The sequence below is a fragment of the Mytilus edulis genome, chromosome 1, assembly GCF_963676685.1.
Source record: "Mytilus edulis chromosome 1, xbMytEdul2.2, whole genome shotgun sequence".
Taxonomy (NCBI): domain Eukaryota; kingdom Metazoa; phylum Mollusca; class Bivalvia; order Mytilida; family Mytilidae; genus Mytilus; species Mytilus edulis.
Window position 1 is genome coordinate 12702487 of NC_092344.1, and position 17780 is coordinate 12720266.

Below are 17780 nucleotides of genomic sequence, written 5' to 3' on the forward strand. Positions count from 1 at the left end.
TCACAACCCCAATATTGCAATAGTAACAAGACTGACTGTATTCATCAAAGCGTTATTAAGCTGTACACTGATATTTTTTTCATAATTTTAAAACCAGTTACTGAAGGAGATTTGACCCGTTTCGTAGTGGACATTTACAAAAATACGGCATCACTCTGGCCCATTTGATGTGCTCAATTTTTCTCAACAGTTTAATTGCCGTTATAAAAGCATCACTTCTTTTGTAAGACCCTAATGTTTATATCTCTTGCAAACAAAAAATTACATTGATTTTATAAAACTGTTTATAAGCAAGTTTTAATGACTTCGTTTCGTAGTGGACATTGTGTTAGGGACACACCTTCTAAAATAAAAAAATCCTATGTTAAAAGCTGTTTATTAAAATATGTTGGCTCTAAACATACTTTTGAATTATTAAAGAACTTATATTATGTAAAATTAATATTTATTTCTACATTTTTTTACGATATTTGAGAGTATGAATGTTGAACAGGCGGTCTAGGGACATGTCATTTTGGTTGTTTTGGACCATTCAGGAATCAATATCTTATCAGCCCCTCTAAAAAATAAACTGTTTCTTTGCTTAAAAATGTTATATCTAATTCAATGTACTGACTGCACAAAAAATTACTTGCAAAGATCAAACACATTTTTTTTTAAAGTGGCTGGGACAAGAAAGTACGTTTTTATTGAAAAACGCCCATATACAGAGGGACTACAGATACGGCTGTAATATTCATCTACAAAGATATATAATATATATATATATATATTCCTCCCTTCTCATTACAATATGATCAATGATTTGTAAACAATACTTTTAAATGAAAATAGATTAAAGATGGCGAAAGATTTTATCATAATGAGAAATATGCTTAATAAAAATAATAAAAATATGTGAAAAAAAATCTATTTCTGGGACATGACTAGATTGAGTTATCTCCCTTACAACAACAACAATGAACATACTGGGAAAGTTCCGTTTTAAAAACAGTTTTCCTGTTGTGATTTCCTGTACTAAAAAGACTTTTTCTCAGAAGACTTTAGACGGTTATATCGGACCCTCCACCAAAGGATTGTTAGATTCATGGATTAAGAAGTATGAAGATTTTGTGGGGCTTACAGAAGTTCGAGAAGCACAAGCACAAGTCTTACAAGTAAGTGTTGTTATCTCCCCTTACCGGTTTTAACAAAAATATGTCGAAATATTTAATGAAGATATAAAAGATGTTTTAGAAGTACTTTTTAGACTCACGGGCACTTGTCACAGAAAAAAAATTCCTATATCCCTTAATATAACTTGGCATTAAGGTATAGGGGGGGAAATCTGAGTCAAGTGCTAGTCCAAATTATAATTATGACGTCTTGAAAGGCTATTATATTTTTTCTTTCACGCCTTACTTCGACCAGATAAAAAAATATAAAAATCTGGATGGAGTTAAGATTTTATATTTTATGTTCCAACTGTGAAAACAGCAAAGAGGGAAAGCTATTATGGACACTATATTTGCAACAAAATTTTAATATTTAGATAGGTTCTTTGCAAAACCCACTAGAAGATCTATCTTTTAAAAAAATATATATTGAATTTAGTTAACTATGTACATCAAGTGACCCAAATAGGGGGTATTCCACTAGAATTGGGGTGGTGGGCGGTTAAGGGAACCACTAATAAAAATGTTTAACGTGATTTTTCTTAATCATAGGTCTTTTTAGGTCTGTTTAATATACAATTTGTCGAATGAATTCTAAAATAAGGAGCCATGGTATGCTGCCAATGAGACAGCTATGCCACAGACTCCATAAGAAGTGAATTTAGGCAACTTATTTGCTTCTCAGACCAGAGTTTACGTGATCAAACGTATATGTTATCACTGCGAAAAAAATGCATTTTTTTCTCGGATATCGGCAGGTATTTAAACTATGTTAAATTATAAATCATTTGCTCTTAAATTTTCGAAATCGTTAGCAATGATCATATGACATTTTGTGTGAGGATAGCAACGGATCAATACACTTTTTGGCAATTTTCCTTTTTAATATTCTTAAAATATTCAATTAATTATGAAAAGTGTTCTTGCTCTTATCAATACAATTAGGAACATATATATTGATATACTGTTCCTAGAAACAATATTAAAATATAAATGAGGGGAGATAGGACCTTTATCGGGACTCCGGGATCGGGTGTTTTTAAGCTCGGGATTTCGGGATTGACCCTTTGGGATCCGGGAATTCTTTTTTCGGATTTCGGGACCTCGGGATTTCGTATTTTTAAGCCCCGGATTTCGGGATTTCGTGTTTTTAGACCCGGGATTTCGGGAGCAGGACCCCTCCTATCCCTCCTCATAAATAGTTTATTTATAAGTGCATGATGCCCATCCATAAACAGGCTGATAAAATAATTGTTTTAAGTTATTAAAACGGAAATTTATCAATAGTATATATGTTTAAATCAAATGATTTGTAATCATGTAATTAGAAACTTGATATTTTTTTACAAATTTTAGAACGTTTTCGGACGATTTTGTTTGGTTTCTAAATAATACAAATGTGCACTTATTTTGAAAGAATATTATATTCTGTGATATTTATATTATTTTTCTCTCCGATTTTCATTTATAGTTCAACAACCTTAGGCTGTAGTCATTTTGTTTTTTACCAATATCATAGCCCATTTACTAACTTTGATCATAAACGTGTTTTACATTGTTTTTAATATATCTATTTAGGCTGAGTCAAAGTTTGAGGAAGTTCAAGAGAAGAGAAGAAATACAAATAAAGATTTGACTGTGATAAATTCTAAACTGAAAAATGTAGCAGTTGAGTTGGAAAAAACAAACCGTGGCACTGACCGCTACTTAGAGCTAGTCACCAAAGAAAATGCAATAATCAAAGAAGAAAATGAAATAGCAGAAGAAGTACGACTCTTGGAGGAACAAGTCCGAGCAAATTTTGCCATTCTGTCTTCTGCTTTGAGAGACAGTCACGAGAAGGAGCGCGCGCAGGGTGAAAGGACAAAATACTGGTCAATAATCGGATCAATTATTGGTGCTGCAATAGGAATAACAGGAACTACTATAAATAACTATTTACGAATGAAAGAATTGCGCGGAATTGTTCAAACGTCTGCTGGGACGACAGAAGACTATAGAAAAATAGCAATGCAACTATGTGACGCTGTCAAATCACAAAATAGTAAATATGAAGACTTTTTAGGCGACATTCGGACTGCCATTGGTGAAAATAATCCGAGTTCAAAACCAATTGGGAAGTATTCCTCTACACAAATTAATGATATTGTGGAATTATTGAAAAATCAAGACGTTAAATTAACAAAAGAGATTGCTGGTGTGAAGGAATTACTGGGACTGAAAGAAGCCTCGTTATCAACTTCTAGCGTCATATATGTCGGCCCACAAATGGAGGAGTTATTGTCTCAAACGGAACGCAATTTAGAATGGAAGATAAAATTGAATTCTTTAGCTACTGTGACTTTTCTATATGGAGCATTAGCATTAACTTTGCCTTTTGTACTGAGTTTCTTTAAAGGAAGTTAACCATAAAATTCCAATAAAATAGATTCCCCACACAAGTTTTAAAATCTTGAACATTTTTAAATGAGTGAATGGATTGTATGTTTGTTTGTAAATTGTATAAAACCAAACCATGTTTATAAAGTTTCGTTATTAGCTCAAATAAGTTTATATTGTACAAGCATTCTTGTCTTAGGATGCATAAAACAATAAATATAGAATCGATCGTGTCCATTGAAATCACATGATTTTCTTACTCATGTCACATGAACATTTGGGATTCCATTAATCCAAAGTTGGATCTAAAGATGTTAACTGTTCACACATGAAATTTCGATGTTTAGACATTCAAATATGTTAGCCTTGAGCATCACTGAAAAGATATTAATTGTCGAAATTTGTACCTGAAGAATTAACATTGATACTAACAATTAATGGTATCGCTACCACTGAGGTGACAACTCTTCTGATGTACTTTTGATAAATCTCCAAGGGTATCACCAGCCAAGGAGCTAGTACTCCGGTACTGGCATGAACATATGGATATTTTTAGGCAGTTAAGCTGCCTTATGCGAGCACCCTGGATTTGTGTCCTACCCAATAAATGCTGAAATACGTGCCATTGTTATCATCTAGCTGGTTACTATGTTATTTATAACTTATTGGACAGTTTTTTCATATTTTACATTCTGGATTAAAAAAAATATGACCAGGAAAAACCTTAAATGATCGTCGATTTTCCCAAAAGTTTTGAAGTTGCACATAGGAAGTAGAGCATATTAGGAATCCTTGTGTAGTTTATTATCCCCTGAGCTTTTGGCTAAGATGTCAAAGAACAAATGTATGAAATATTTAATCGCCGAAAATCTCTAAAGACAAGTAGTTAAGATTTCCCAAATTGCAAAAGTCGTAGGAATATTGTTTGTCATCAATACGTAGTACAACGTCAGTAGTCTATTATATAATAAGTTCAACTGTTCATGCTGTTGGCGGCAATTTCAAATTAGAAGACGAAATTTTTATATCTTTTCAATTTCTAGGCAGGGGTTCAAATTAGCGGTGATCCGATGTCCGCGACCTTCCATTTTTGCACGCGGAAATTCGACTTGGTTTCTAGCTACGCCCGACGGAGTCACCTTCCACTTAAAGAAAATAAGAAATAACTTTGCAAACCTTTTCACAACAGTCTCCAAATAAACGATCTAAAAAAAACTTATTTTCATCATTATAATTCATGACAGCGATGTTTATTTTGTTCAACCGCTAGCTTTATACAGAAAATCGCCGACAAATCGTGTTTAAATTCGACTAAAATCGTATCTGATTGACAAAAACGACATTGTAAACACAATAAAATGGCTGCCGTGAAGACAAAATTTTACAATATCGGATCCGATTCCGGAAGCGGATAAGGGTAATTCCGGGTTTGGCGGTCAACTCCAAAAAAAATCCAGACAGGTGACAAAATACATCTATGCATAGTAAATGAATATAAACACTAGAATTGAAAAGCAAAAAAGATATATGTTAAAGAAAGAAATGTTCAGCAGAAAATATTTTATACAGACACTCAAAACTAATACTTTTTGACAAATTTTAATGTCAAAATTCATTACAATGGTCACAGTATAAATTTATTTATCAGTGATAAATGATGATAATGCATGTGAAATGCTTTTAAAGTGTAAACAAATGACTGCAATTTTAAAGGGGTATTTTTTTCTCAATTTTGTAGGGTCAATTAAAGTAGCTGGAAGTTTCTTTATTTTCACAAATAATGCAACTATATTATATATATAATACCTGAATGCAGGCAAATCATATGATATATAAGTGGCGTCCTTAAGGCAACTCTACCCTCTCTTGTTTGATAACTTGGAAATGGTCGAGATCCCCACCCCTAAACCATTTTCCGGTATTCAAGTTTAGGACAATATGATAAATAAAATAAAATATAGGAGGAGTCCCTGGAGTCACCCACCCCCTCCTGTTTGAGAACTTGGAAACGGTTGAGATCCCCACTCCTTAACCATATGTTTTCATGTTTGTGACAATATTAAAAATCAAATGAAATATAGGGAGAGTCGCTGGGGGTCACCCCACCACTCCTGTTTTAGAATTTAAAAACGGCCCAGATCTCCAACCCTAAACCATATATATATATATATATTCATGTATGGGACAATATAACAAATCAAATGAAATATAGGGGAAGTCCCTGTGGTGACCCCACCTCTCCTGTTTGAAAACTTGGAAACAGTTAAGATCCCAACTGTAACACAATATATATTAATGTCTGGGCCAATATAGCTAATTGAATGAAATAAAGGGGGAGTCTCTGGAGTCACCCTACCCCCTCCTGTTTGAGAACTTGGAAACCGATGAGATCCCACCCCAAAACCATATACATTAATGTATAGGACAATAAAACAAATAAAATGAAATTTAGGGGAAGTCCCTAGGGTCAACCTACCCCTTCCTGTTTGAGAACTTGAAAACCGTTGAGATCCCCACCCCTAAACCATATATATTCATGTGTGGGACAAAATAACAAATCATTTACATTTAATATGGGCCAGTCAGTCAGACCTCAACTTGTACTACTAGCAGTCAACTAAAACCAATGTTAACTACCAAGTAGAACAACTGCAATCATGGCGAACTTGTATCACTGCAGACTCACCATAAAAATATACATTGATATATGCATTGCTTTTGAAACCTTGATTACATATAAATTATTTGCCTTAATATTTAACTCATTAGATTAACATAAATTTACTATAAATGAATGATTAATGTTGAAGCAACATTGCCACAGTTTTCATGATTACATTTGCCTTGGTTTTTGGTTAACTGCCTTCAGTGCTTACAGCGCTTTGATTTATTTAAAGGAGTAGGTCCGGTAAAAAGGGCCAATTTCGGCCTCAATTTTCAAATTCATCTAACGAAAGATTGTAGACACTTTCTAAACACTTAAGTGTCTATTTCAATTGATTCAATTACTTAATGGGGAAGATTTTAACTTACTAAGTCATTTAAAACGCCCCGATTCAAGCTTAAATATGAAAAATCTATCAAATATGCCAAAAATCGTCACTTTTCAGATGGTTTTTGTCACAAATGAAAGTGGCCGCATCCGTGTTCATCCTCAACCTTTATATATATTATGTATTATCATCAAATACAACTTACATTTCAATATTATGAATGAACACGAATGCGGCCACTTTCATTTCAGACGGAAACCGTCTAAAATTTAACTAAATTGCTACAATTGTGGGTTACACTAATGACTGGACCGAATGACAGGACCGAATGACAGGACCAAATGAAAAATTCTAATAACTTTTTCATTTCTCAAAGGATTGATCTCAAATTTGAAATATAATAAGATTTCATCATTTGATAAATAGATTTAAGAAAAAAAATTAAAAATTTTTGTAAGAAACTTTAGAAAACGTGACATGACCAACTCTGATAATGACAGGACCAACATCGAGAATGACAGGACCAAATAAAAATGCTAATAACTTTTTTATTTTTCAAAGGAATTATCTCAGATTTGAAATATAAAATGGTATGTCATATTTTGAAACCAAAATGTTATAAAAAATATAGATTTATTTTCAAAAACTTTCTTTCGAAAACGTGACATGACCATCGCTGACTGACAGGACCAACCTCAACAATGACCGGACCAGATGAAATTGCTAATTTCTCTTTTATTTCTCAAAATATTTTTCTGAAATTTAAAATTTAATAAGATTTCATCATTTGATAAATAGATTTAAGAAAAAAATAAAAAAAATATGTAAGAAACTTTAGAAAACATGACATGACCAACTCTGATAATGACAGGACCAACTGTGACAATGACAGGACCAAATAAAAATGCTAATAACTTTTTTATTTTTCAAAAGAATTATCTCAGATTTGAAATATAAAATGATATGTCACATTTTGAAACATTTATGTTATAAAAAATATAGATTTATTTTCAAAAACGTTCAAAAACGTGACATTACCATCGCTGACTGACATGATCAACCTCGACAATGACCGGAACAAATGAAATTGCTAATTACTGTTTTTTTTCTCAGAATATTTCTCTGAAATTTAAAATATGTGAAGATTATACCATTTTATACATAAATATAAGAAAAAGGTATAAAAAGCTTGCTGTAATGTGACCTGGTTAACGTTGTCAATGACAGGACAATTCTCGACAATTAATGACAGGACCAAATAAAATTGCTATTTATGCATAACATTTGTCAGAATATTCCTCTCAAATTTGAAATAATGACAATTTAGACCATTTCACACATCATATAAGAAAAATATAGAGAAAAAAATGTATTGAAAGCTTTCGGTTGACCTGACCAACATCGGCTATGATCTGGTCGATGAAAAATCATAATTTCTTTCTTATTTTACTGAAATTGTTCAATTCTGATCCATAATTAGTAAAATATATCTTATAAATTCAGGAAAATATATTCTATGGTTGTTAAAAATCTTGACCTAGCTACTAAACGTATGTTGGCGGAGAGTCACAGGAAATGCAGAGTCACAGGACAAAAAGACATGAATGATCACTATATTTAAGAAAGAGATCTTGAAATATTTATATGTTATTACATATTATCATTTTATAGTTTAAGAGATAGTTCATTAAACTATATATAAATTAAGATTTATTGAATTATCATCATAATATTTCTTGACATCTTGAAGTCCAATTTAAGCCACTTTGGAAAGGTATCAAACCTTTTAATGTAGTCCGTGAAAATGTTTGGTTCAGTATATTTTATGAAAATATTTAAAACTACCAAGAAATCATGCATGCAAGGGTCGGGCATACTTTAAGAAATGTTTATTTGTTTATTTATTATGAGGGGGGGGAACTATCAAGATGTACCCTGCATATACTCAAGCATACATGGAAATAATTATTTACTGTTCTGAAAATATTAATAAAACAACGACATGAACTGTTATGTGATCTTAATTACTGTCATCACAATCTTTATTGGATTTATCAACTTATTTATGGCTTATGTCACACCTTTTGTTTGTTACCTTATAATTGTTTTCAGACGTGTCAGATTATGACCGGTAATTAATATACAAAATATTTGAATGAATGAATGAATGAATGAATGAATGAATGAATGAATGAATGAATGAATGAATGAATGAATGATCTTTATTCTCATAAACCAAATACATAGTTACAGAGAAGATATAACAATGATATATATAACATATAAGATATAGCATGTGTGAAATATCAATTAATATGATAAACATATAGTTGTACTAACCAGGAGGATAGACTTTCACATAAATAGATTCAATAAATCTACAAAGTTTCTCAAAAATCTACAAAGTTTCTCAGGCTCAACAATATTTCTACAACTCGGTTTAATACAATATACCAATAAAAAGTTCAAATAACGCGGTGGGCGTTCGCAGACCTAACGTTTTCCCCAAGTTAGCTTTTTTCCCTTATTTTCTAAAAACTTAATCATTCAATCTTAATGTGTGTTTTTTATTATTATTATTAATTTCAACCAGGATTTCTATAGAAGGAACTATGGTAATTTCACGTTTTCGCAATAAAAAAAATCTAGATTTTTTCTTTTAAATAATTGATGTATTAAAAGATGAGATCTTATTATATTTTAAATCTGCCATAATTCCTTTTCAAAATTAAAAAGTGAATAGAATTTTTATTTGGTCCTGTCCTTGTCGAGGTTTGTCCTGTCATTGTCAGTGTTGGTCAGGTCACATTACAGCAAGCTTTTAATATTTTTTTCTATATTATTCCTATCTTTATGTATAAAATGGTTAAATCTGATTATATCTCAAATTTCAGAAAAATATTTTTTAGAAATAAAAAGTAATTAGCAATATCATCTGGTCCTGTCATTGTCGAGGTTGGTCATGTCAGTCAGCGATGGTCATGTCACATTTAAACTTTCTATATTTTTTATAACATTTATGTTTCAAAATATGACATATCATTTTATATTTCAAATCTGAGAGAATTCCTTTGAAAAATAAAAAAAGTTATTAGCATTTTTATTTGGTCCTGTCATTGTCGATGTTGGTCATGTGATTATCAGAGTTGGTTTAATATGTCACGTTTTTTAAAGTTTCTAACAAATTTTTTTTAAATTTATTTCTTAAATCTATTTATCAAATGATGAAATCTTATTATATTTCAAATTTCAGTAAAATATTTTGAGAAATAAAAGAGAAATTAGCAATTTCATCTGGTCCGGTCATTGTCAAGGTTGGTCCTGTCAGTCAGCGATGGTCATGTCACGTTTTCGATAGTTTTTGAAAATAAATCTATATTTTTTATAACATTTTCGTTTCAAAATATGACATATCATTTTATATTTCAAATCTGAGATAATTCCTTTGAAAAATAAAAAAGTTATTAGCATTTTTATTTGGTCCTGTCATTCTCGATGTTGGTCCTGTCATTATCAGAGTTGGTCATGTCACATTTTCTAAAGTTTCTTACAAAAAATTTTAATTTTTTTTCTTAAATCTATTTATCAAATGATGAAATCTTATTATATTTCAAATTTGAGATCAATCCTTTGAGAAATGAAAAAGTTATTAGAATTTTTCATTTGGTCCTGTCATTCGGTCCTGTCATTCGGTCCAGTCATTAGTGTAACCCTACAATTGTGAAGATTTCAGTAATTTAGCATGACTTAATGATGCTAGTACCCGATATATGTGCATTGTTTTGTCAAAAACAGCCCATATTTATGTAGCAGAAGCACTCTACTTTGCAATAAATATCTAAACGATTACATTTTCACAATTTTCTAAAACTGCTATATATACATTTTGAGGCCAAAAATTGGTCTTACTGAACCTACTCCTTTGCTGTCGTAAAATGTTGTAATGATTTTAGATTAAGGAATTACCTCCCTAGCTGGCCACAGACCACAATTAATTCGTCTATCAGTTCTTTATAACCTTTTGCATCATTAAAAAAATTGCACCCTGCACTTTTGTCTAATTTTTTGTGTGTGTAATGTATTGTCCTAGTCCAAATATATATCCAAAATTCAGAAAGATTGAAGCAATCACTTTTACAAATTTAGCCAATACACATCCATACCCCTATTGACAAGTCAAGAGATGTTCCGAAAACTGTAAATATCACCTTTTTGCACTTGACCTAATCACTCATTCCATATCAAAATCAGTTAAAATACAACCTCCAAAAATTTATTTGACCTCTCTTCTTCCATTTCCACCCAAAAAGATTTAAGGAATGAGTGAGGAAAGGAAAGAAAAAAAATTAAGGAAAAATACACTCTAATTAAAAGGAACTATATTCGTGGACAACGAAAAGAGGGGTCATTAATTGTGGTCTTGGGCCAGCTCATGCATAGCTCCGATTCCTCGTCCGTGTTTGGTTTAATTAGTCCGTATTTGTTTTATCGGTTCTACGATGTTTGAATGTACGTGGTTTTGCACTTTCATTCATATTGGCATCGAGCATCGCTAATAGGAAATTTTGGGCTTTTTTTCTAGTGCAATACAATTGATACAGCAAAAGTTATTATTAACCGTCCGTTCGGCCTTTGGGGAATAATCACTTAACTTTGAAGACGGGATGGGGTTATTGATCATGTTGATATGAATAATCTCGCTTTTGTTAATACGAATTAAAAGTTAACGTCGTTCGGACAGTAAAGCGAATTTGACGCGCATTGCAATTCAAAATAGAATTGACGTTAGGACGTAAAACGTTTCAAATGCGAATTTAACTAATTCTAATTAGTGAATGCGAATCGAATTCGAATTACGTGTGAACTCAGCATTAAATACATTTATATATCTCTGGCAACATTTGAAAAGTTTAGAAAATTATCTGTAATGCGAGTAGACAGGCATCAGGGAGCATTTCCAAGGTCCGGAGAAAAGAGGGTTGTAATTGTCAAAAATGGTAAAAAAAAAATAATTAAAATACCGAGAACGTAGCGACGCATCTCTACCATTCCCATCCCGAATCTGTCATGATCATATTGAACTGGTGTGCGTGTACATTCATTATGTATCTTATTTAAAGAAACAGTGCTTTTGTTGATGCTGTTCATTTAATGATTAATCACTGAAGGGTCAAGACTGGATTGATAAACCGAAGAAAATATCCAATGTTCAAAATGTTTAGCAAATCAGGTATGTAGATATGATCTAATGCATTGCTTGCCATGCTTGGCGTTTTTCAAGCAACTCATGGATTCATGTTTTTTTTTAAATACATCAAAAATGTGTGTTCCACTTAAAAGTAAAATCAGAAAGTTGCTAAAATTGTTAAATTTACATACCGTTTCAATTTTTATACGACCCCAAAAAACTTTTGAGATCGTATAATGGTATGATGGCGTCGTCTGCGTCGTCCGAAGACACATTGGTTTCCAGATAATAACTTAAGTTTAAGTAAATAGATCTTCATGAATTTTTTTCAGAAGGTCCAATACCACAAAAGGAAGGTTGGGATTGATTTTGGGGATGATGGTCCCAACCGATTAGGAATTAGGGGCCCGAAAGGGGCCCAAAACAAGCATTTTTCTAGTTTCTGGATAATAACTTGTGTAGAAGTATTTCATATTGGTCTGAAATCCTACCACAATGTTTAAAACCACAAGTAGAAGGTTTGGATTCATTTTAGGGGTTATGGGGCCAAAGTTAAGGAATTTTAAAAGATGTAAGGGCCAAAAAGGGGTCAAAACAAGCATTTTTCTAGTTTCAAGACAATAACTTATGTGTAATTGTATGGATCTCTCTGAAATTGTACCACAATGTACCATATAACAAAGGGGAGTCTGGGATTAAGTTTTGGGTTAATTGCCCAAAATATGTAGGAATTAGGAGCCAAAAAAAGTCCAAAAAGAAGCATGTTTCTAGTTTCCAAACGATCAGGACAATAACTTGTGTTTAAGTGTATGGAACTCTCTGAAATTGTACTACAAGGTTCAATACTGCAATGGAAAGCATGGGATTGAGTTTAAGGGTTATTGCTCCAAGGGGGTTTCAAAAAGTTGGGGAGGATTTTTTGTTTACCATTTTTCGACTGGCTTCCTTTTTTTTCAAAATTTTGAAAAGTTTCAAGAAGAAATCTTCTATTGCACAGTATTGTGCAATAGATTTCTTAGATCTTTGACCACATTAAGTTTGTGACAAAAACCTATATTATGTCAAAAATTTGATCACAATCCAAATTCAGACAGAATTAAGCTTGAATATTGTGACCAAATTTGCTCCACTGTTCAGGGTTCAACCACTGGGGTCGTATAAAGCTGTGCCCTGAGGAGCACCTGTTTTTTTTTTTTTTTTTTTTTTTATCAAAGGGCATCTTTAATCAAATTTATCTGTAAAACAATACATTTATTTACTTTTAATAAATAGAATTTTGAAGTTTGCTCAAAATGTTAATTCTTGTATTTAATATTAACATTCAATTTTTTACTATTTAGATCTATTTACACTCAAAATATTGGACGAATTGATCAATAATTTCAGTTTTGATCCATCTTTTACGGGAATTTGTTTAAACTTTAAATTGCCTCATCCAAACAGTGCTGCAATTTAAGCAAAATTTAAAGATTCAAATATTCTTTGAAAAAGGCCCTGATTTGAATATACCTCATAAAAAAGTGACTACTTTGACTGAAATAGGGAAGATTTGTCATTTTGTTTTGCTTCACAACTTCTCAGGAATCAGCACGACCTAGCATTTATTTCATTACTTTTACAGTTACTTGTAAATATATTCTCTCTGGTGTTGGTAAATACACATGCTTAGTATAAAACTTTGAAATCATAAGTTCTCAAAATATAAAGCGGACACAATCTTTACCATATAGGACATGGTAGTGTCAACTGAAACAAGTTTTTGACCTTGGAGCCTTACAATCATTGCAGAAACCTACCATATTTGACATATTACTTCAAGTACCTAAGAAACAGACTTAACAAAAATACAATGGTGATCAGTAATCCATCAAACGAGGTAATGGTTAAATGGATGTATACAGATCAGGATTCAGGGTTTTGAAAGGGGGAGAACAAGACAATGTTATGTGTAGGACTTGTACCTATGCTGAAATAACATTTGTAGCTCTAAAAGCACCGTATGGTAGCCACACATTCACATTTCATGCCCTATAATTGGGTTCTATCAACTATTCGTGTTTGGTGAACCACAAAATCTGGTTCAAACCCCTTAATTATATAATGTTTTTGACCCGTCCGTCCGTCAGTCCTGTTTCTTGTCATCGCAACTCCTCTCAAACCACACAACAGAATTTCACGAAACCTTTTCAGATAATAAGGACATACTATGTAGTTGTGCATATCGACGGGAAATTGCGATTCAATTTTTTTTCTAGGAGTTACGCCCCTTTGAACTTATTTACTTTAATGTACTACTGCAACAGTTTGTCATCGCAACTCCTCTCAAACCACACAACAGAATTTCTTGAAACATTTTCAGATAATAAGGACATACTATGTAGTTGTGCATATCAACGGGAAATTGCGATTCAATTTTTTTCTAGGAGTTACGCCACTTTGAACTCATTTACTTTAATGTACTACTGCAACAGTTTGTCATCGCAACTCCTCTCAAACCATAAAACAGAATTTCACGAAACCTTTTCAGATAATAAGGACATACTATGTAGTTGTGCATATCGACGGGAAATTGCGATTCAATTTTTTTTCTAGGAGTTATGCCCCTTTGAACTTATTTGTTTCAATGTACTTCTGCAACAGTTTGTCATCTCAACTCCTCTTTAAACACACAACAGAATTTCATGAAATTTTGTAGATAATAAGGACATACTATGTATATTGACAGCAAATTATTATTCAATTTTTTTTCTAATACTTATTTAATTTCTCCAATGACAATGTGGGGATGTGGGGTATGTGAGCGTGCTCACTAAGGTTCTTTAATTGGTTAATGTTTTAAGATCATTAAACAGTTCAATTCATAGGCAGGCAACAAACATCTTCTGGATATATTGAGTGGGTCAATGGTTTAGCACTTTTTTCCCCCAATAGATCCTGAATTGCCTGTCATTTTCACTGTTTATAGTTTTTGTTTATGGATATTAATTTTCGAGACAGCAGGCAAACAACACTAGCTATAGTCATTCAAGGGCAACAACTCCTTTAATAAGTCATAAATAGAAAGTAGGTAAATCTTTAAATCTACACATTCTCATTTCCTCTTCCATGGCTTTTTACTAGTACTGCATTTTTCCAAATACTCTATTTTAAGCCTTAAAGCCATGTTGGTAGATGAACCGGTATATAATTCACAACAAACAAGAACCTAGACACCATAAGAATCAATTGTGTCCAGTTTGGTTTGAATAGGCTCAATTGTTTCTTCCAAAGATTTTTTTTGTTTACACAAGATGAAAGATGTCTTATGACATTATACACATAAAGAGGGCAAAGGCTCATCAGGCCCAAGTCTTTCCATTTATGGATTTTCAAATTATTCATAAATTATAGTATTTGATACTTTAATATTTCTTAAAAAATTTGAAGGAACCAGCAAAAAATAAATGAATTGTATATTTAAGCATAATTGTGTTTTTATGCATGTAATTTTCCTATTTACACTTTTTTATATGTTTGTTGCTTGTAAATTTCTATTTAGACATTCTTTTGCATGTTTATTTCTATTTAAATGTTTTTTGTTGTGTTTGTTTCATGTTTTTTTAGCCCATTTTGCATCAGCATGCCAAGTTTGATCAACCTTAGTTCAATGGTACAAAAGTTGTGATACAGGAATGATAGACAGATAGAGAGACAAACAGACAGACAAGGTGATTCCTATATACCAAATCAATTGAACAATCCTTAAAAAGATATTTGTAATCTAATGCATTACCAATCAAAGGATTCCATTGTCACATCCACTGGCAGTTTCCATGTCTAGGTACATGACAAATTTGGGAGGATGATGGACTTTAGGATGATCTTTATCCAGTAAACAGTTTCATATATTTTACTACAAATTTTTGAGGGTTCTGCGGAACCCAGTCTCTCGCCTACTTTTGCTGTTAGTTGCAGGCTTAACAAAAATGGGGACTAATTTTCCTCTAGATATTATCTTTTGAATGTAATTAAGAAGCTCTGTCCTAGTTTGGTAAAAATCCAGGATGGTTTATCAATCTAATAAATGTTTTAAAAACTTTAACTGCCAACTTTATGTAATGTTAACTGAAAAAAAAACTAATAATATTAGTTATACTGAAAATAGTCCAGTCAATCTAGCATAAATTTGACCCTAACCCTAAAGTAATTACAACAGAAGATTTTTAAGTTTTAATCTTTATTGAAAAGGGAGATAACTCTGGCAAAAAAAGGCAGATATATCAATAAAAATTGATACAAAATTATAACTTTACCGCTTCTATTCATCAGAATGTATTGATTTTTGATTGTTTAGCAGTCTTTAGAGTATAACAAACAACTCTAAAAATGTTTTCATATATTTTATCAAGCTATAATCTAGATTTAGTAATTCATTAGTTGACCATTTATTGAATTTTTCAACATGCCAAGGTAAAGAATCTCAAATTTAATAAAAATAATTAAGCATGTATTCTTCTTTTTGTGGTTTAAAGTTTCTTTAGATAAGTAGGTTGCTGAAAAAATATAATATACAGATATAAACAATACCAAATGTTCACATTATTTTTTCAAATGGTAACAAAGCTTCAAATTTGCAATTTCTTAAATGAAAAATGCTTGAAAAAAATAAAACTACCCATAACACTTTAGTTTTGTACATTTCATGAGCAGAAGATTATATAATTTAGTCAAATACAAACTTATAAACCCATCAAAGTATCATACTTTACATAAATTTCAAGAAAAACATCAAAAACGGACCAAAAAAGACTCATTTTTGCAAGAGTTATCTCCCCTTCCAATGTTAATTTCAATAGGAAATTCAAAATGCTGATTTTGAGTTTTCCTCAAGTTAGATTTTATGGGACTTTTTTTCTGTGTATATAAAGGGCATAATGCTATAGATAAGAACTAAAATATTTCCTGTTGCAATTAGATTTAGGTTAAATCTTAGTGTGACTGGACTAAAAGCAGGAAATAAATTTTACATAATTTACTTATAGATACTAGCTTTTGAACATAAACAAGCTTCTGTCCAATATGGTTCAAATACTTTTAAAAACTTTAACCACAGAGTAAATGTTATGCTAAAGGGGCACTAGCTACGAGATATATATAAAATCTAGTTTGATTTTTTTTCTGTTCAATCATTAATGAAAGTGAAATAGTGAAATAATAATTCGATTTTTGCAGCCAAAAGGTTCAATTTTGTCAAATTACGCTAAGAAACATAGATAATTAGTAATTCAGTTGCAAGTGAATGAGTCGACCTCTTTAAATCCGTATTCATGTGAACTTCAATTTAACCCCCAGCTAGAGATTGACAACGCATGCATTGTACGTGTACTGATTATTTAAAGAAAAAGAATTTCAACAATGAAAGTGAAACTAAGGTAAATCCTTTGATTACTAATTTCGATGCACATAAAATCATTCTTATATGGGTAAAAAAAATGAGAAACATCTATTTTTAATCTATAAAATCAAATCAAACAGACCTATAAAAATCCAATTGCACGTGTTGGTTTAATCTATTCATATCTTTATTTATGTTTACATTGCTTATATGGTCATCTGAGGTCAAATCGATAGTTAATTAGATTGCGTCTGGACTAAAATACACACGAAACGAACCTATATATTTTCTACCCCATGCTCTTTTATCTGTTTATTTTAGACTTTTGATAGTTTGGATAAATGTTTTACATTGTTATAAATCAAATATGAGAATTTGAGTCAAATCGGTGACCATGAATTTTACAGCTAGTGACCCTTTAACTGGCAGAAAAACTAAGTCTATATAAATAAGTAAAATACGGATAAAAAGGATTGTTTTACAAAAATTGCTTCTGGATACTATCTCATTATCATGAACAAGCTTCTCTCCCATTTTGGTAGAAATCCAGGATATTGAAATTTCAAAAACTTTAACCACAGAGGCGAATATTTGTGGACGCAAGCACGACGGAATGAAAGATAGCTATGTCTCACTTTTGTGCATAAGTTACAGACTGGACAATAAAACTAAAGGAAGCATGAAAAAAGATT

General features: G+C 31.7%; 1 protein-coding gene across 1 annotated transcript; it reads left to right on the top strand.

Annotated features, from left to right (window-relative positions):
- The first annotated feature begins 921 nt into the window (after positions 1–921).
- LOC139524253 (mitochondrial potassium channel-like) lies at positions 922–3762 on the top strand. Its single transcript, XM_071318939.1, has 2 exons — positions 922–1157; positions 2733–3762. Exons 1-2 carry the CDS (start codon positions 960–962, stop codon positions 3558–3560), a joined length of 1026 nt encoding a protein of 341 aa, XP_071175040.1. The 5' UTR covers positions 922–959; the 3' UTR covers positions 3561–3762.
- The last annotated feature ends 14018 nt before the right edge of the window (positions 3763–17780 follow it).

Coding starts and splice junctions, on each gene's coding strand:
- LOC139524253 (XM_071318939.1), top strand. CDS start 960: ATGAACATACTGGGAAAGTTCCGTTTTAAAAACAGTTTTCCTGTTGTG. Junction 1,158..2,732: donor CACAAGCACAAGTCTTACAA/GTAAGTGTTGTT, acceptor ATATCTATTTAG/GCTGAGTCAAAGTTTGAGGA.